The following is a 21240-nucleotide window of genomic DNA, read 5'->3' on the forward strand; positions in this document are numbered from 1 at the left end:
GATATGGTGGCTGAAAACCAAATTAGTTTAAATTTATGGGGATCTTATTTTTTGCCAGTCCTGGTCAGTTCCCTGGTTTGGTGCATTCCCAGCAGCAAAAACCTCTCTGTCAATACAAGCAAAAGGAACCAGACAAGATAGGAGAAACTGTTTCTTTTAGCAGCAGTGCTGCAAACAGCAGCTTAAAACACTTGTGGAACAAGGACCCAAGGACCTGAACTCCCACAGCTGGAGAGAAAGTAGATTCACTCCAAACCAGAGACAAAATGAAAGCCAGTGTGGGCTGAAATGCAAGTGTGATCTATCACAGACAAGATTACAACACCAAAATATTAATTTAATGGGGAAACCAATACATCCTCACTAGACACACCCACATCTATAAAGCTTATACTTTTCCACAAGGTTGTCAGAAATTTCTGTGCTCCACAAGAACTTGAAAATATTTTAAATATTGTGGTTTTGCAAGCAGCCTGATAAATTAGAGGAACGTGTATTAAAATCAAGATGCCTAAATGTCTTTCTACAAAGGTCAAGCGTTTATGGTACAAAAATGCAACCATGTTGTTATGGTTTAACCCGGCTGGCAGCTAAACACCACACAGCCGTTCGCTCACCCTCCCCCCTCCCTCTCTGGGAATGGGGAGAGAAACAGGAAAGTGAAGCCTGTGAGGTGAGATAAAGACAGTTTATTAAGACAGGAAAAAATAATAACAATAATAATAATAATAGTACTACTAATAATAATGTCTACGAAACAAGTGATGCACAATGCAATTGCCCACCACCCGTTGACCGATGCCCAGCCTATCCCCGAGCAGCCAGCCCCCCACCCTGGCTAGCCAGTCCTATATATTGTTTAGCATGACAGCAGATGGTATGGAATACCCCTTTGGCCAGTTTGGGTCAGCTGTCCTGGGTCTGTCCCCTCCCAGCTCTTGCTGCACCCCTAGCCTGCTCACTGGCAGGACAGAGCGAGAAGCTGAAAAGTCCTTGGCTTGGTGTATGCACTGCTCTGCAACAATTAAAACATCAGCATGTTATCAGCACTCTTCTCATCCTAATCCAAAACATAGCACCCTACCAGCTACTAGGAGGCAAATTAACTTTGTCCTAACTGAAACTAGGACATATATGAAAGTGGTCACTAGGACTATTAGAATATTGACGGCTTGGAAATGGGTTTTCTTGCAGTTCACCTCAACTGAAGATCTCTTGTGGACTCAAAGGCTGCTTTACAGATCTGGCTGTGTTGTTTCTCTAACCAATTAAGGATTTGAGTATTTCTTATTATATTTTCATGTTTCATCTTGTGGTATAGATACATTTCCCTGAGGCCAGAGGCCAGGAGCCAGGGAGTTACTATGTTCTCATACCCATAACCTACCACTAAGAAAAAGTTCTAAATTACCAAATTTGAAAATAAATTCTAAGATAACTTGTCCATGCCTTTTAACAGCCCCTGTAGAATTAGGGAAAGATATGATTATGTTGAGAGAGCAAGGTCAGGAAAAGCAATTGGAGAAAAGGAAAACCTGGACTGAATTTCCTGTTTCATTACTGTCACACACTGGAGAATAATTCATCCTATGGCCAATATCAGAGCTTTGATTTTTTTGTTTCCTAACCAAGGTCCTGCAGATGATACACATGAAAACATGGTATCTGGCACAGTCCCATAAGCACATACAGTTTTATGGTATCTTTACTACTGATTGCTGAGATAGATAGACTCTGGATGACTTGACATCTAAATGTTTCCAAGCCTTGTGTTGATCTCCATCTGGAAAATATCTTTATTTGCTTTTTAGAATAATTACTTCATGCCCTTACCTTTTTTGCTTTAGAGAACATTACATCATTGGATGTGTCTTTGTATTCTAGCAAATGTATTCTAGCAAAGGACTTGCATCCCCATGCATTCACGGGAAAAGGAAAAGACAGTTTTAGATCACCTGATCTCTATGCTATGAACCAACAGGAATATCTCCTTTGGTGAGGCATTTTGCCCAGTTTGCCCAGTTGAAGTCTTGATTCTCATGGAAATTAATGGATGAAGGAAAAACACTACCTTCAAGGAAATATTTTCAATGGCTGATATTTGCTAAAGGTATAACACCCAGAATAAGCATGTGGCCATGCTGGATACATAAAAATCATTTTTTACAAGAAAACTGTGTGATTATGCAACCAATCACCTGCTATTTATTTACAAAAGAAGGCTCTGACCCAAGTTGTCTTCAGTCAGAACCATTCAAGGTTTCTCACTGCAATCTCCAAAGGAATAAACACTGATTGACAAAGAGAGCTCAAAATTATCTAAGAGACAAAATCTCAAGCAGCTTTACTGACAAAATCAGAATTGCATGAAAGCTGTACTTCCTGAAGCTGTACTCTGATACAGAATTAAGGAGCTAAACATTTTCCAGATGCCTTTTTAATCCTGTACTTGACAGCAAAGGGCTTGCACACTCTGTTTCAATAAATTGCATGGAAATTATTAACAATGAAATACACTGCCAGAAAATACATCTATAACAGTATCTTAGAAAGCATCTGTTTGCTTTGCAGTTTAGTTTCTTAATTCACTGTGATCTGTTTTTGTTATAGTTTCTTCATTTACTTGTTGATGACTTGCACAAATGGGATTCATCACATGAGGCAACCCAACTGACTTTCAAATATTTAATAAGGAGCAGAGGTTTTTTAAAATGGAGAGTAAAATATTGTTTAGGTACTAGTAAGCATTCATCTCTTTTCTCCTTGACTGTAGCCCAAAAGATCTCTTTCAGTCTCATCTGCTTTCCCTCAAAACCTGTGCCCATTTCTTTTCCAACTGTGAAATCTAGGTCTAATTTTCTACATTTATTTCCTGACAATGCATTCCTTAACTAGATGACCGAATACCACAAAACTGATGAAACCCACATATACCTCTAGGATTGTGAAATGTGCTGATCATCAGATCTTCTCTTATTAATAATGTCAAAATATAATGAGAGCTTAGTTCAAAACATCACTTAAGAATTTGCTTTCCAAGGGCCATCACTTGGACTTTTTGCTGAAAGCGATTTATCAGGTATGTCTACAAAAATAAAATTAAATGTAGATACGCTTTAACAGTTTCCCAAAGTGTCCTTTCATGTTTGGGGTCCTATTGATACTGAGAGACTTATTTTTGAGTACCAGTCTGAGAAACTATGGGCTTCTTGTTTTTTCTTCTCAGCACCATAGATCCTGCTGATGTCAACTGATATTTCCAATGCTTCCCAAATGTTTGCCTATGGGATTTCAAACTGGCATGCAAAAGCAAAGGCACATAACAATCAAAACATTTTGGCATTAGAGCACATCAAGATAATGGTCTTTATTCTGCAGCTGTTGCTCGTTCAGCAGCTACAAAATAATACAGCCCTACTTGAGAGAGAACAAATAAGCAATCTAAACCACTCAATATTTTTGTTCAGGCGGTTAGAGTATTTCTTAAAAAGCAGACGTATTAATCTTTGAAACTTTAGGTCTAAACATATACCTCAACAGAATACACATTTTGACACTAGGGAATTAATGATAAACATCTGAAGCTAGTTTTGATTCAATCACAAGCAGTTTAAAGCCCCAAAGCAGACTGTTTTCCTAAAGACAGTGTCTATGCAATGAAGCATTCTCAAGCAGCTGCTCTGCTGATCCTTGTAGACAGTGGCTCTAAGGCTGCTGTTTCTAGTCAGTTCCTTGCGTTTCCCTCACCAACATAAAAGGAAGCAGCAATTTGCTGCCAATATTTGACAAGGCATTACCAACTGTAGCTAAAATAAAAAATAAAAAATAAAAAATTAGATTTTTAACACCTCAATGCAGATTTTTTTTTTTTTAAGTTCCTGTTTGCTGCCCACCATGAGACTATTTTCTGTACTGGGGGGTAGAATTTCTCAAGCCGCTCCCCCACAACACTCACATTGATTGAAACCAGCCACTTAAGTTCCTGAATTTTATTCCCGGCACTCAGCTATAGGATTATGTCACCATCCACAAGTCAAAATAAATGGGAAATTCAGGAGAAAGTCATTAGGAAGCAGAGCATTCACTAACCAGCTCTGAGAAAGGCTAATTTCCCCTCATTTCCAATAGGTAAGATGAACTGACTGCTCAGTACTGTATCACATTTAAGTGTATGCAGGAGGCATCATGCTTTATGTAAGATCCCACAAGTCACTTTCCCTCCTATGAGAAAGACCACGGAGCAGGATTCTTCCTGTCTGTCAGATTGGGCTATTTTTAATGTACCATCCTCTGGAGTTCAAAATTCCCCATAAAGGCAGAAAGCTCCTTCATTGGTTTCAACTGTCTGCTATTAGAAAACAAATCATGGACTGATTTTGGCACATAAATCATATGTTGCATGAAGCTTGTTTTAAATTATAGCTTCTTACATCACGTTGGCATATATAGTATGCTGATTTATGCTTCTTGGACTTTATTCTTATTTCCATTAAGGCCCATTTATAATTTCCAAGCAAGGGGTGTCTAAGTAGATAGAGGTTATATTTATGCTTTTGCATGAACAAACAGTTGTATACCTCTTCACTAATTTATAAACAGATGCGTATAAAGGGTGTCTCTGTGAACTGCTGAAATTACATGGGAGTCAAATTGTATATTACTATTCACCGTCACAAAATCTAGTCTCACTGCTATCTAACAAAAAAAACAAACGCAGAAATAAGCAAGACAAACACTTTTTAAAGCTTTTTTTTTCTCTTAGTAATAGAAATACTAATGTACAATATACAGTGACGCATATTGCTCTTCAAACAAGGCAATAACAGACTATGGTGATGCTACAATGTTCCAAAGCAGACACCATGTTCATTTTTACCTCCAGTCATCCTTTGAGAGATTAGACAAAATATTCATCTCTTCATCATCTTGCAAAAGACGATACGCTGCACTAACATGGTGATTTTCAAGCACAGACCGGTCATTATATAGAATGGCTGAGTCTGACCTGGGATTTAAAAGAAGAAGTAGGAAAGGTTATCACAGAATCACAGAATCATCTAGATTGGAAGAGACCTCCAAAATCACCTAGTCCAACCTCTGACCTAGCACTAACAAGTCCTCCACTAAATCGTATCACTAAGCTCTACATCTAAACGTCTTTTAAAGACCTCCAGGGATGGTGACTCAACCACTTCCCTGGGCAGCCTATTGCAATGCCTAACAACCCTTTCACTAAAGAAATTCTTCCTAATAGCCAACCTAAACCTCCCCTGGCACAACTTTAGCCCATTCCCCCTTGTCCTGTCACCAGGCACGTCGGAGAATAGACCAGTCCCCACCTCGCTACGGCCTCCTTTAAGGTACCTATAGAGAGTGATAAGGTCGCCCCTGAGCCTCCTGTTCTCCAGGCTGAACAATCCCAGCTCCCTCAGCCGCTCCTCGTAAGACTTGTTCTCCAGACCCCTCACCAGCTTCGTTGCCCTTCTCTGGACTCGCTCGAGCACCTCCATGTCCTTCTTGTAGCGAGGGGCCCAAAACTGAACACAGTACTCGAGGTGTGGCCTCACCAGAGCCGAGTACAGGGGGACAATCACTTCCCTCGACCTGCTGGCCACACTGTTTCTTATGCAAGCAAGGATGCTGTTGGCCTTCTTGGCCACCTGAGCACACTGCTGGCTCATATTCAGCTGACTATCAACCAATACTCCCAGGTCCTTCTCTGCCAGGCAGCTTTCCAACCACTCATCTCCCAGCCTGTAGCTCTGCTTGGGGTTGTTGTGCCCCAGGTGCAGGACCCGGCACTTGGCCTTGTTGAACTTCATACAGTTGGCCTCAGCCCATCGGTCCAGCCTGTCCAGATCCTCCTGCAGAGCCTTCCTACCCTCGAGCAGATCGACACACGCACCTAACTTGGTGTCATCTGCAAACTTACTGAGGGTGAAAGAAGTTATGCTTCTTCCCTGCCTAAGGTGTCTCACATTCAAAAGTTTTTCTTTGATCAGCTACAGAGGTTAGTTCCTATAGCACAGATACAAGCATTTCAAGAGCACTTTTAATACTTTGTTGTTGCTATTCAGTAAAAAAACAAAAACAAAACAAAACAAAAAACTAAAGATCAAAATTCACCACAAAATCTATTTCATCAGCTGAGACTCACCCAGTCTTTTTATTATATGCTTAAGAAAAAGTTACTGAGAGCTTTCTGACTGAGAGATATACATAAATTTAGGGTTGAATCATGAGGCTCCTTTCCAGCTCTTGCGTATGGTGCTCTCAAATCGAAGCCAGAGTGTACCCAGGTAAGTAATTGTGAGATGCACTCCTATATTGTTTCCAGAATAGTAAGTCGGCTGTAAGTAAGATATAGCTGAACAGCTTTCTGTTATCTGTGCGCTAGGCTCTGCCGTACAGAAGGCCAAATGCCAGTGGGATAGAATAAGACCAAAGCTACTTCACACCTTAATTTTAAGCTCCAGGGCATGGATCTGAATGGCTAAACTGGTCTGAAGACAAAGTGCTTACTGGAAGTTAATGACAACAGGAAGTGAATATGATTTGTTATAGTCCCCACTCAGTTCTGCTTCCCAGAAAGCCGTGTAAATTTTTCTCCCCTGACATCTCACACCCTCTGTTATTCAGTGTTACAAAAATTAAATTACCACTGTCCTTCCCTGAACTTTTCTATAGCTATTTTCTATTTGGGAAATACAGCATATCCCTAATTCTTGCATGCATGAAGCTGTAAGTAGTAGAGTGAAGCTTACCCCAGAACAGAGACAGAAACTTGTTTCAGTGTACCTAAGCTTTCCCGAGCATATGTGTGATCTACCCTAGCAAACTTTGCATATCTGGGATACACAGCATGATTCAACTAACATATTCCAGCTATCTAATTTAGGGTAAGATGCAGTGCATGTTAGAAATATCCAAGTATGCCATGTCAGTCAAGGACATCTAGACAGTTTATCATTGCAACCAATTATTCTCTAGGAATTTACAAAGATTTTAAAATGAGTGCAATAATTTATTACCTGAAGAGGTAATAGTAAACATATCCCCTTTTGCAGGTATAGTTTTCCACTAAGTAAAAATAGTATGCGTAGTACTGGTGTTCACTGATGAATACAGATATCAGTGAACCCTTGAACTATAGTATCTCCTCTAAAACTATACCTTCAATGAAAGACATCAGTCTGTACAGCAATCAGTCCTCAGCAACTTTACACAGAAACATTTAGGGACCTTCCTTTTTCCTGATTACTAGTACGAACAATGCTCAGGAACCTAGAATACTCAAACATTTTCAATTGAATGCTTGTAAGAGGAAATTAAATGTAGCCTAAGGAAATGAACATTCCTCCTGAACCACTTGAAGGCAAAGGCTTCTGCCTTTTTCTGTGTGGCTATGCTGTTATTCTCCAAAAATTTCCCCTTCTATTTCACAACCCTTCATCATGATTTATGATGGCCTCACCGTGTCTGGATGTGAAAGTTGTTGGTAGTTCCCGTGTGTTCATAGTCATGGATGGCAGCTGCGAAGATCATAGCAAAGATCTCCAGCTCTGTCAGCCAGTGCTGAAAAGAAATTACAGAGCAATCAGATAAGCTGTCATTTTCCCAGGCATTAAGGCTTTTGTCTTTTAAGGCAAGTTATCCCCTGCTGACAGTCAATGCTGCACATCATTGCCTTTCCCCTGCAGCCTGCCAGCTATTTTAAAGCAAACTTCTCTGGCTGATACACCAAAGCTGAACCAGTGTTTTTCCTGAAGCTTCATCTAAATAAACTGAACTTCAGCAAAATAATTTCAGGAACTAATAAGTCTTAAGACAAAGGCTTAAGACAGAATGAGGGAAAAGAGTTGCCCTTCTTAAAAAGCAACGTGTAAGGATGAGAGGGAAAGGTCAATTTTTTTTCAAGAAAAACTGGATGATATATATACAGGTATGCACATACCACCAAGGTATGTATTTGCAGCTCAGTTGACCTTTGCAACAGAGTCTCAGATACAGAAGAATGTCACTTATCTCCACTAACTAGAGGAGTCATTGTCAATCACTGAATCATGAGGAGGACAGTGAACACAGCCTCACAAGATGTACATCTTGTTATTTATTTATCATTCACAGAAACATCTGAGAAAGCCCTAAGGTTTTTTTTTGTTTTGTTTTTTTTCCCTATTTGCCTAGCTGAAGTCTTAGTTTTCAATGCTATTGTCACTTTCATCTTAGATTTCTAAATGACTCAGATGCTTTTAATAATTTTCCTCTGAGTCAATCAACCTTTTTATTTCTGTTTTTCCACTGGTAACGATGCAAGGAGTGCTGTTAGGACCAAGTACCTCAGAGACAAAGGCTCTAGATACTGTAGATGCTGTAAATATTTGTATGAAATGCTCCTACAATTTGGAGAAAACCCTTACCACAGTGGTTGCCAAACATTTTTTAACAGAGCACTGTCAACCTGTAAATATTTTGACTGAAATTCACATAGAAACTGTCTTTTAATTCAAAGCCCATTAAAGGCAGAATTGTTTTGTAAAACCATTCTAGACATCTGCTGTAGCTCAGGGACAACCACTGGTCTGTTAACCACATGCAGGGGAAGCACAGATAACTGTGGGGCTCTGCACACAGCTACCTGTCCAGCTCTTCTCCTGCCTTTCACAGCCATCTCTGCATAGCCACAGCAATCATAACACTTTCTCTCTCTCTCTCTCTTTTTTTTTTTTTTTTTTTTTTTTTTCTTATTTGTCATCTTCATGCCTGGAACAGCCCCAGCCGCTCTGCTGGAGATAGCCCCAAACATCAATGGCTGTGCAGCTGGAGAATGAAGCTCGTCTCAGCTTTAAAGATCTCCTTATATTAAATATGTGGTTTGAAGTTACATTCCAGAGATATTTTGCACAACGACACTGACCATCATCAAGGTAGATCTTGAATTGCTTTTTACTTTTTTTTAATTATTTTTGAGAAGTTTGAGGGTAAAGAGATCAAGAAATGAGCAGACAGAGAAACTAAACTACTTTCTCCTTTTTTAAACAGTTGGTCAAGGACAGGAACAAACAGTGCTGGTAGTGGAGAAATAACCATCATGCTTCTATTTTCAAGTGTGAACTGTGAATAAGGAATGCTTTACAGCTGATAGAACATGATTTCAACTTTCAAGCACCAAACTTCTGACAACTACACCGGGGGAAAAAAAAACACAAAACTAGGGTTTCCAGGCTTCACACATAGATTCAAACTTCATTTTCTCAGCCATGTTCTACCATTTTCCAAGTGGAGATAGTCCACATGATAGACAAAAATCAGGCAGACCCACTCGGGGACTGGCAGAGCAAATCCACATTAAGCAAGTAGAACCACTACAGGACACATACCCAGCTAGTCTAATGCATCCACTTTGGACCTTCTGGGCATCATCTGACTAGTCCCACTCCAGCAGGGTCTTATGACCCAAGCTTTAAAATGGCATCAAGGCAATGAGCTCTGTGCTTCCTTCTGTCTCCTTCCTTAATCTCTTAAGGCACATATACGAAAAGTGCAAACTTGCATGCTCTATCAAAGCATCATTTGCTGAACAATATCAGGGTAATGTAAGTTTTCAATAGGGTGTAATACACCTGAGGAGCGGTTTTAAATATCATAACAGTATTTGAGGAAGGCAGCTCAGAATACAGACTGAGATTACAGTTGGAAACTGTGGATAATAAATAAGTTTGGGAAAGCAGCACAAAGTCAAAATAGACTTGTGAGTAATATAAGAAAAATAGCAGGCAAACAATTGGAACCTTTTAGTTCCTTTTTCCTGCAACAGCCTTGTAAGGAAAAGTAAACAAGATGGCAAAGAGCCTGCAGAGAACGGAAGTAATCTCCATCAAAGTCATGATATTACCCTGTACTAGTCTGTAATTGACTTCATCTTGCAGAACAGAGCACTACTGTTAAAGAACAAAGACATGAAGAATGATTGAGAAAGCAGCAGGATACTGTTACAGGTGAAGAGAGCAAGGAAATGTGAAAGTTTTTGATTTCTAAAGGGCTGACAAAGTCAATCCAGAACAAAACCTTCAGCAACGGTGGAAGGATGGGGAGAAAGGCATGAAAGAACAAGTATTGGCTTCCAGAATGGGAACAAAAAAAGTGTAATGAGGCATGATTGTCTTTCACAAACATATAATAGATATGAAGAATTAGCTACTAAGGGAAGTCATTGGCATGTAAACAAAATGATTGATGCATGCAGAAAGAAAAAGGAAGAGGAAAGACTAGCATTTCCAAATCTAACAAAATGAATGGAATGTATTGCCAAGAAAAAGCGGCAAAGCAAAGACAGCAATAATTAGCCTATTTCCTCGCACTGAGTTTATGGTCCTTTGTTCCAAAGCATTTACCATTTTCAGAGCCCATAAGCTTATGATGATCTGCTTATTAACCACAGTAGTGCAGAGGAGAGGAGGATCTCACTTCTCTTTGGTAGAAACAGATGTGACATAAATCCTGCCCTTCTGCAGTTTTACAGGTGTTCTGTATGAAACATTCTTATGTAATTCTTGACAGTATCAAAGAAAGAATTGTCAACTTTAACTTTTGCACCACATTTGTACCCGCTTGAATCCACCTGTCTGTATTCACAAAAAAAAATCATATGGTAATTCCTAATAGCAATAAAGATTAATCAGAAAATAATACCAAATAAAATGCTGATCACACCTGAACATCTGAGTTAAAGGAAAGCAGCTCTTGGAACTTGTTCCTACCGTTCGTGCTTCTGTAATAATCCTCTAGGAGAAAAACATCAGACTAATTCCAAATTCATTATGTCTATGATGGAACCCAAAACGTTCTCCTTCACACGTCTGGCTATACCTAATTCATTCCAAGGCATCCTGAGCAAGAAAATAACAGGAAAACTACAGAGATTTCAGGCACTGTATGTGATTAGAAGGAAAGAAGATTTTTACTTGAAAAGAAAGCAGATGAAAAAAAAAAAAAAAGACTGGAACTAAATTGTTGAGAGAACTTGCAAAAAACCACGAAACGTGAGAGAGGAAAATGAACAGTATAAAGACAAACCACACAACTGTTTCTTCACTTTGACACTAGAACAAATGACTGCTATGTAGACTATTTAAGTTTGAAAAAAAGTACTTTTTTACATTGCAAATAATAAGCTAAGAAGGTAAATGAGGGCATTGTTTCTATTTTATTTTATTTTTTTTTATGATTTTATTAATGATCATCTTTTATGATTTTTTAATTGTTAAACCAAAGGCCCCAACATGCTTTCTGACATCAAAGTCTTGCTTTCCAGCCTGTCCAAATTCCTTGCATACATATTGTGAAAGTGATGAACTGAACAACTGTTTACCCTAGAGGAAGGAGAAGATATTGATATGAGAAAATTCTGGAAAGAGGAAAATGTCCCCTACCTTTCTTTAGCATGTATGAACATACTACATATGTTTGTAAGAAGTACCCTGCTGTGAGCAGATTGGGATAGATGACCTCCAGAGCTCATTTCCAAACAACACTAATCTACTCACATTGAGATGGGCTGTATCCTGTGGGGAGAAGGGAGAAGCAAGAGAAGAAGAAGAAGAAGAAAAAGGAAAAAAAGAAAAAAAGAGGCAAAAAAAAGAATTCTGGCAAGGGAAGCAAAGCTGAAATGTTATTGTTGGCATGCAGTGCTGCAAGTCCCTTGTTCCTGGTAGCAGGAGAGTGCTTTCCTATTGTGCTACATTAGATGCTAAACCAAATGCGACATATCATTTGGCTGTGGGAACAGCTAGTGCATGGGATTATTCCTGGGAAACAGCTGACAATTCACTACAGCCTCCAGAGTGCAACTCCACCATAACAGCCTGCATGGGATACTTATCTGTGTGTAGTTTATTACAGCAGGAATAAAAAAGCAAAGGGCTTAGTTCAGGCAAATGAGTCACTGACTTCAGTGCCAGCATTTACATACATTGCACACAATGCACACATATTCTAGTTTCCTTTTTATAGATGTAAATCTTGAATATGCACATTATCTGACCTCTGCAAAGAATTTAGAGCATTGTTTCTTCTAAAATAGAGGGAAAAAATGATTTAAAGATGTTAAAAAGGAAGCATTTAATACTGAAGACTTCTTTTATATTTGTCAGTTCAAACCAAGCGTCACAACACCAGAAGACTTTGAAAAGCACGTGGACATAGGTAATTTACTGGACCTAAGTAAACATATGACAAAACAAAAGACAAAATCTCAAAAGACACAATCTAGAGGATGATAGGTTTGTGCACTTGCTGCCACATTCAGATAAGGTTGGAAAACATTACAGAGAGGATCAAAGAGAGATGTTTAACTTTTTTATTTGTTTGTTTTGCTTCTCTGTCAGACTGGAGACTGGGATGCACACAGCTGTTACTTTCGCTCTGACTTGCTCTAGCACTCAAACACTTGAATAGTTATTTCTGGAATTCCCTTTAAAGTCTACAAAATGCCTACATTATAGTGGCTTGTATAGCAGCCTTGGCTAAACAGTCCCCAGAAACTTTTTGCAAGATATGTTGCCACTGAGGTGCTATTAGGCTATATTTAATGATGCTAATATTGCAGAAGGCCAGCTAATATTTTACATGACATACCTTCAGAATGATCTGTCTTTAAGCTGGGCTAACACCTTTGTTTCAGAGAAGCATTGTGTATAAAAGCAGAGGAAAAGCAAGTAGACTGAAATAGTTTAATCTTCATTAACTTTAAGAAAATATATTCTCCAATCTCCAAGAAGAAATGAGGTAAGAGAAGAGGCTGTACTTGTTCCAAAAGTCTGCTCACTGCTATGAAACTGCACAACTATAGCACTGAATACATAGACTTTATACATATTATTGACATATGGTGAAGAGGCAACTCTCACTTCCAGTGTTATCAGTGGGATTATAAAGACATAGATCCCCTTGATATTTCTGAAATATCCTCTTCTTCTTCAATGATTCAAGCCCAGTCTTACATTCAGGAAGGAGTTCAATGGAGAATCAAAGTTATTTGACTGAAATAGTACTTGCTGTGAGTTATTCATTAAATAACTTGACTGAAGAAAAATAATCGAAGCCTTTAAAAAAAGTAACCTAAATTTATACCCAAGAAAAGAACAAATAATGTAATCTGGGGAAAACAAGAAGCTGAAGACCAGAGAACACCAAGAGAGGTGGTGTCAGGAAAACAAGTAATGAAATACAAGTCGGAAGGCAAACGACTGGAACCAGTCAAGAAAAAGGAAGGCATTAGGATCACCTGTATCCATGAAAGGGCAAAGGCTGCAGGTCTGGCAGCACAGTCTGCACTGTCTACCTCAGTGGCAGCTGATACCTCCACCCAGGCAAAGCTTCTGAGGGATGAGGCTGCAGTGCAGACTTCTGACTGCTGGAAGTGCTTAGATTTTTTTCCCTGGGGCAGGGGCAGGGACAGGCAGCAGACCTGCCTGCAAAAGGTGCGGAGGACCTCCTGCACCAGGTGGCCAAGCTGCACGAGGCAGTGAGAAGGTGGCGTATTATCAGGGAGACTGAGGAGGAGTTAAGACAGCTGGATCCCAGTGCAGTCTGCAGTGAACCCACAGCCCATGGCCAAACAGCCCAAAACTCCCTCGGCAGCACTCACAAAAGGGAGGGGGACCAATAACACCACAGGGTGGAGGCTGGCAATAGCAAGGACCAGCAGGAGAAAGTCTTCCCCCAAAGCCTGAGGTGCCTTTACAGACCTGCTTCACCCCTCTGCAGACTTAAGAGGAAAGACCCGCTGCAGGATGGGTGGAGCTGAGTAAGGCCCAGTCTGCTCCCTGCATAATAACAACTAGTCCAGCTAAGAAAAGGCGAAGGGTGACAGTGGTAGGAGACTCTATTCTGAGAGGTATGGAGACACCCATCTGCTGACCTGATCTGCTCTTGAGGAAACTCTGCTGCTTACCAGGGGCTTGCATCAGGGATGTTACCAAGAGACTGCCAAGCTGTGTACAGCCTAAGGACTATTATCCACTGCTGCTATTTCATGTGGGCACCAATAATGGAGCCAGGAGCAGTCTGAGGAGTGTCAAGAGAGATTAAAGAGCTCTGGCAGCAGCAATAAGGGACTCAGGAGCACAGGTAATTTTTTTCATCAGTCCTCCTGGTCAAAGGGAAGGGGATTGAAAGTGCCAGTCGAATCTGGCAGACGATTGCACAACTGGTGCCACAGACAGGGTTTCGGCTACTTAGACCATGGGACTCACTTTGAGAAACTTGGTCTGCTGTGGGCTGATGAGATCCACCTGTCAGAGGAGGGAAAGAGTATCTTCGGTCATAGGCTTGCCACGCTGATGAAGAGGGCTTTAAACTAGAGTTGCCAGGGAAGGGAAACCTCAGTCCATCCCGTTCCTCCCAGTTTCATGGCAGCATCAGTAATAGATGCCCATAACCTGGAAGAGGGTCACAGGTCAGCAGAAGACAACCTGAAGAACAGCACAAAGGAATTCCAGCCACTCCAGTAAGTCAGCTTCATCAGGGGGCGCAACTTAAATGTCTCCACACTAACTCACATAGTATAGGGAATAAACAAGAGAAGTTAGAAATGTACGCATGCCTGCAGAACTATGTGGTGATTTTACCCATGTGGGCAGCTGAGCTCCACAACAACCACTCTCTCACTCCCTCTCCTCAAAGGGAAAGGGGGAGAAAACACGATGAAAGGGCTCAAGGGTTGAGATAAGGACAGGGAGATCACTCACCAATTATCACAGGCCAAACAGACTCGGTATAGGGAGGTTGATGTAATTTATTGCCTATCGCTAACAGACTAGAACAGTAAGAAACTAAAAGCAAACTAAACGCACCTTCCCCCCGTCTTCGCCCCGAGCAGCACAGGGGAACGGGGATTGGGGGCTGTGGTCAGTCCCTGATGCTTGTCTCCACTGCTACCTCATGGTCACTGTCTGCCCCTGCTCCACATGGGGTCCCTCCCCTGGAGGGGAACTGATCCTGCAGGGGCTGCCCACAGGCAGCAGCTCTTCAAGAACTGCTCCCACATGGGTCTGTACCATGGGGTCCAACCATCAGGAGCAAGCTGCTCCAACATGGATCACCCACAGGTCGACAAGGGTCAACCCATCCTGCGGACCTAGCACAGTGCTCCAGAGCCTGCAGGGTCTCCATCCTCTCCAGTTTATCCAAACTTGACTCAGCTTGACAGAACCTAACCCACAGAACCGTCAACCAGTCCTCTAAACATGCGGTCTACACCAGGGGCCTTCACAAAACAGCAGGAGCCAAAGGGAGCAAAGAAGCCATGAAGTAACAGAGGAGACGCTTGCCCCCGTGAGTCCACAGGACAGCTTAACAGTCAGTATGACCTCCTGCATCTCTGCAAGTTGTGGAAGCAAAAACCCTGAAACCAGCCAGGAAAACGGGGGGCGTTGGGATCACCTGCAACCATAGCAGCACAGGCACAGCAAGTCATCACCAGAAACACCAACACCACTGGCTTAGATGTTCTTAGTTCAACAACTGTCTTCACAATTTCGTGGCACATTGTTTGTAATTTAGTCACTGTGCAGGAAACAGAAGCACCTCCCTTTCCTCTTTACCTGATGTTAGGCTCTGAACACTTTCCCACTGCTCGAGATGCACGGGAATCAGCTGATGGCGGACAGAAAACTATGCACCCATGCCACTTCCCCATAAGCTCTCCTCCTACCAAGACCTCCCTTGCAGAGATCAAATCTGTCCTAACTACTTATCTAGAGGCATGGTTGATCTCCATCTCGTCTGTCTGCAGGGCCATGGAGGGACTGTCCTTCTCTTCAGCCACGTGCTTTGTAGCTGAGGGGAGAACAGGCTGAGGACACTAGCCCCAAGTTGGCCTTCCCATACTCAGACAGGACAATCCCACCACCACCAGGCCCCAGGAGCCTCGCAGGCCGTCCAACCAACCCATCCTGTGGACCTAGCACAATGCCCCAGAGGAGGCCAGGCCCTCTCCTTTCTACACCTCACCCTTGGGGATCGGGGCAGAAGTGATGCCACCTATTCATGCTCCAGGGGTGGCGTAAATGGGACAGGAAAGGAGGGCTCACAAAATACTTGAAACTCAACAGTTTTTTATTGATTGTGTATCCCTTGGCCATGTGCAGGGTTCTGTCATGCTTTGACCTCTCTCTACTACTGTTGGCCACCAGGGAGGCTCCACTTGCAGGCAGCTGTGGGCTACTGGAGAACCCCAACCCTCCTGGGACACCCTTGTCACTGCCACCTCATGGAAAGGGATGCCAGGCACAGGGTGAATAGGGGGCTGGAGACCCCACAGGTCTCTGTGCCCCAGGGCCAGACATTCTCCCTGGCAAGCAAAATGGCACAGGGGAGACGTCCCCAGGAAGGGGCTCTCAGCACCCCCGTCCTTTCTCCTCCTTCAAAACTGGGGCTACTCTCAGGCCATCTTAGGCCGTAACTCCCAACACTGCCACATTTTGGTCACAATGGGACAGTGTCAGAATCACGTTGCCATGGCCTCCTGATGTCACAAGCCACCGCGCTGCCTTGTCTTCCAAGCCCTATAAATAGGGGGACCCTGTGGCAAGACCGTCAGTCACTGAGCGGCTACGGCCTCTGACACCAAGAGCTCTTGGTAGAAGGAGGCCTAGCAGAGCAGGTGGCAGTTCTGCGTGAGCTACATAAGTCACAGATCTTCCACTGAGGAAGAATGAATCCTCCTCCCCAGAAGAAGCCGTGGCTTGTGGGAAGGAGATGTGCAGTGGAGCCAATGGATGTGGATGTGCCTGGGAGTGACGTGGAGCCCACGGAGGTGGATCCACCTCTAGATGAAGAACATCCAATGGAAGTGGATCCACCTCCATCAGGGCTGACCAGCCACCACACCATTGTGCGCAGGTGGCCTGTCAACAGACAGCATCTGAGCTGTCACAGGAGCGCTAGGGGCTCTCCATATCCCACCAAACGGTGTGCTCCACTCAGGCATTGACCATCAGGCAGTTTTCCATCAGCCAAGAGAGCCCCGAGTCCAGGAACATCTCGCGGACTCCCAGGGAACATCTGACTCCTGGCAACTCTTCAAGCCAAGGTTGGAGGAGCCCTCCTTTGCCATCCCCCACTCCAGCACCTCCCATAGAGCTGGCATCTCCTCTGCGCTGAGCCCTGAGGAAGAGGAGAGGACAGGGACTGGTGTCCTCTGAGCTGCTGCGCCAGGGGCAACGGGAGGAGTCTGTCGGAGGGCCCCCAGGCTTCTTGGGGCCTCCAGGATGTGCCAAAGAAGCTACAGAGGCAGCTATTCCTCTGGAGAAGCAGAAGACCTCCATTCCAACAGGAAGAAGTGCTGGACTTCAGCACTGAGGTCCACTGTAGATGCTTCATTAGGACTTTTTGTCAGGAGTGGAAAATAAACAGTTCACAATAACTATACAAAATGGTAATAATAAAAAAGCAAAACCAACAAAACAACATAACCAAGAGTAAAAGAAAAAACAAACCAGTAAGTGCCTCCCTCTGTTTTTTTGGAACTTTGGAGTCTGCTTGTGGATTCCTGTGTCCCCTTCTGGTCTCCCCAGTATAGGGAAAACATCGCCATATGTCACAAGGGCCCAGCCCAGGTCCTCAAATCTGGGGAGGGGCCAAGGCACAAGGCATCCAAGGGCAAACTGAGGGACCTGCCTTTGGTCTGCATTAACCAAAAAGGGCTTGGGGTGCTCATGAATATTGACTACAGATGCCTACTGGGAGCGTGGAAGACGATCAAGCTTGACTTTGTTCGCAGGCACTCAGTGGTGAAAAGATGAGAGGCACTAGGCCCATGCTGGAGGATGGACAACTCCCAGCTAAGCAAAGGGAAAAGATCGTCCCCGTGAGGGTGCTCAGACATGGAACTCCTGCCCAGAGCCTGTGGGGTCTCCATCCTCTCCAGTTTATCCAAATTTGACTGAGCTTGACAGAATCTAACCCACAAAACCATCAACCAGTCCTCTAAACATGCAGTCCACACTTTCTCAAAACAGCAGGAGCCAAAGGAAGCAAAGAAGCCATGAAAGAGCTGAGAGGAGACACTTGCCTCCATGAGTCCACAGGACAGCTTAACAGTCAGTATGACCTCCTGCTTCATCTCTGCAAGTTGTGAAAGCAAAACACTGCAACTAGCCAGGAAAACAGGGGGTGTTGGGATCACCTGCAACCACGGCAGCACAGGCACAGCAAGCCATCACCAGAAACACCAACCCAACCAGCTTAGTTTTTCCTGTAGACTGTTCAACAACAGTCTTCACAATTTCTTGGCATTAGGACTTTTTGTCAAGTGTGGATATTAAAAAATTTAAAATAACTATACAAAATAATCATAATAAAAAAGCAAATACAAGAAAACAAAGCAAACAAAACTCATTGAGTGTTCCCTGTTATCTACTCTTCCAAATGTGTGGGTCAGGAAATTTCTGAGCCACACACTGAAACCAAACCATAATGTTTGATAGCCATTCCAGAATCTATCTTCCTTTAATTTGTCTGGTACTTCTTCAAACTTTTTTTTTTTTTTTTTGTCTTGATAACTACTTTGGGAACATATTGTATGCATAAGTATTTCTGTTTAAGCCTTCTGCCCATTCCTGTCATTCTTGTCAAACATCAGCTGTCCTTAGGTTTCTTTGTAAGCAAGTTCAGAGGGTTTTGGTGTAGGAATTGGATGGAGATCATCTTCTCTAAATACAGCTCTTGTCAACCCCAGGTAAGTGGAGTGAATTGTCCTTTGGAGGTTACTGCCTTGCTCCCTTAAGTAAGAAGAAAGCATAGACAATTTGCTTCTACACATTAAGTGAAATGAATTCCAACAAAATTGACTTGCCAGACTCACCCAGGCATCCACTCACTCACAGACTCTGTGGCAGAGTGGAGAACTGAGCTTGGGTTTTTCTCCCATTCTCTCTCAGAACAGTTAAAAGAGTTATCCATATTCACACCCAACTTCTTTTTTATAAATAATCCTAATTCTCTACTTTTATTAGTAAAGCCATATCAAATTAAGTTTTTCTACAGTGCAAATGGGCTCTACTGTGGATAATCATAAACTCCTTACTGAACAAAAACTCTGCTGTAATCTCATTACATGTTCAGGATGCCAACTCCTGTACTTACCACTACGCCTGTCTTGAAAAGGAGGTAATGGACTGTCTGTGTCACATCCGCGGCATGCATTAGGTTGTGATAAGGATTTTTGTGTTTGCTGTACCCAACCTCCAGAGCTTCCACAAAGGACACCAGGGCAGAAATGGGGATCTGAGAAAAGTAGTACAGAATTAAAAATGAAATAACCACCTGTAATTGCTAGCATTTGGATGGGACTATTTTTATAAGAGGCCCCAAAGAGCAGTTTATACTTCACAAATAAATAGCATCCTAAAACATCTTAAATAGGCACTGGAGAGAGAAAGTGAATCAAGTTCACTTCCTCCAACTGGCTTTCCCATCTCTAATTACGTTATGGACGATGAATCGTTCACACACATAAACACACACTGGTCAGTACACTATGCAATGCCATTTGGAGCGCACATGCAGTACAAAAAGTAACAGAGTACTTGATTGATTGCCCCCGGAGAAATATTTCTGTTTAGGACACAAGTGTCTGTCTGTTCCCCTCACAACCCTCTGGTATATATCACTGCTTTACTATTCACATTCCAGATTTTGCAATTAAATACATCATATAGCAAGTCTGAGATTTTCTATTAAGAAGAGTATCATTTATCAAACCTCTGTTTTTTCGTTGCCAAATCCAGTCTGCCCATACTATGGGCTTGCCATACTTTTTGACTCCAGGAGTATAACCACACACACAAGAGAAAATTAAATTCAGGGGATTTCTATGGAGGAGACTACATAGGTGGTGTCAGCTGCATATATATGCAACTAGCAGCATGGATTCTCCAATGCTTTCCTCAAACTGTAAATACCCTACACTTTCATATTGCTATAGTTAGAGTTTCACGGTTATTTTCCTCTTGGGTATGTATCAAGGGCTGATGTAATTCTGACCAATTATCATCTTCAAACATTTCTCATCAGATGTGGGCAGTTCATGAAGTACAGGAGTCAGAGAAATGTAAACATTTCCCAGTTAAAGCAAGTGGGAACCCCCAGAGAAAGTGTCAATGGAGGTAAGGTTAATGGAATATTTGGGTGGGGAGAATGGTAAAGATTTAAGAGCAATACTTCTGTGATCCAAATGTAAGCCTGTTCAAAGTTGGAGTGAAAGATATGTAGCATTTGAGACTAACAAGCCAAGCTCTCATTTTTTGTTTGCATGCTTGAGATTGCCAAGAATCTCAGGAGAACGACACCATCATTACCACAGGATCAAGTGTAGTAGTTCTCCTGAATTTCATGGGGATGCTCTTTGGAGCCCTACCCACTACATGGTGTCCTATTGCAATCTACTTAAATAACATTTTGCCCTGGTTACTGAAAAAAAAGGTTATACTAACCTTTTAGGGGAAACAACAATGAACACAAAGCCTTCATATACACCTTCAAATACAGCTAAAATAATTGCATTCTGAATGGAACAAGCAGAATAAGAATGAAATTCAAGAAAATGCAAAATGGAAAAAGAAACCCATCTTACAACTACTGACCTTGAAACGGTTGATCAGATCATAGCGTGTGAGAAGTTCATAGAAAATGAATTTCAGTGCATGATCCCCACTGGCATCATTTAATGCAAATACATCGAAGGACCACTTGTCTACATTCTGCAAGAATGAGTAGAAAAGACAGTTAATATGGTACTCCTTTTTACCATCATAGTTCAATTTCTATCACTTTATATCTACAAATGGTGGATGAGAGAGGGGATGTAAGTGTATAGCTTTTCTTTTTAAAAACTTTCTCAGTTTCATTTAACTAATGCAGAGTTTAATTTACTCATCAGTATTATATGACTCATGTTTAAGAAGCTTCCATTCAGAACACTTATGTTGCTTGTTTATTCTAATCACAGTGATTCACCATATCAGAATTTAATCGGCAACAGCTGAATGCAGAAAGAATCTTGTTTTGCTTTAGTAACAAACATTGGGATGGCCATAGTGTGGCCCATGGTCATATTTTCACCACTTGCTACACAGTCAACCAAAATAATACATATCTAAAAGAACTATCTTGCTAGACTCAAAGAGTAACTTAGCTCCTTGAGATCTGAATATGAATCCTGTGATTATTGCAGCT

General features: G+C 42.1%; 1 protein-coding gene across 3 annotated transcripts in view; it reads right to left on the reverse strand.

Annotated features, from left to right (window-relative positions):
- The window catches only part of PDE1C (phosphodiesterase 1C), a 306631-nt gene that overhangs the window by 54250 nt on the left and 231141 nt on the right, over window positions 1–21240 (reverse strand). For all 3 annotated transcript variants that reach the window (XM_050708646.1, XM_050708648.1, XM_050708647.1), the window contains 4 exons: window positions 20649–20765; window positions 19150–19290; window positions 7475–7575; window positions 4877–5005 (listed from right to left, as the gene is read on the reverse strand). In XM_050708646.1, coding sequence (XP_050564603.1) covers window positions 4877–5005; window positions 7475–7575; window positions 19150–19290; window positions 20649–20765 — 488 coding nt within the window. The remainder of the gene's footprint in view (window positions 1–4876; window positions 5006–7474; window positions 7576–19149; window positions 19291–20648; window positions 20766–21240) is intronic.

Source organism: Cygnus atratus, chromosome 2 (genome assembly GCF_013377495.2).
Source record: "Cygnus atratus isolate AKBS03 ecotype Queensland, Australia chromosome 2, CAtr_DNAZoo_HiC_assembly, whole genome shotgun sequence".
NCBI lineage: Eukaryota > Metazoa > Chordata > Aves > Anseriformes > Anatidae > Cygnus > Cygnus atratus.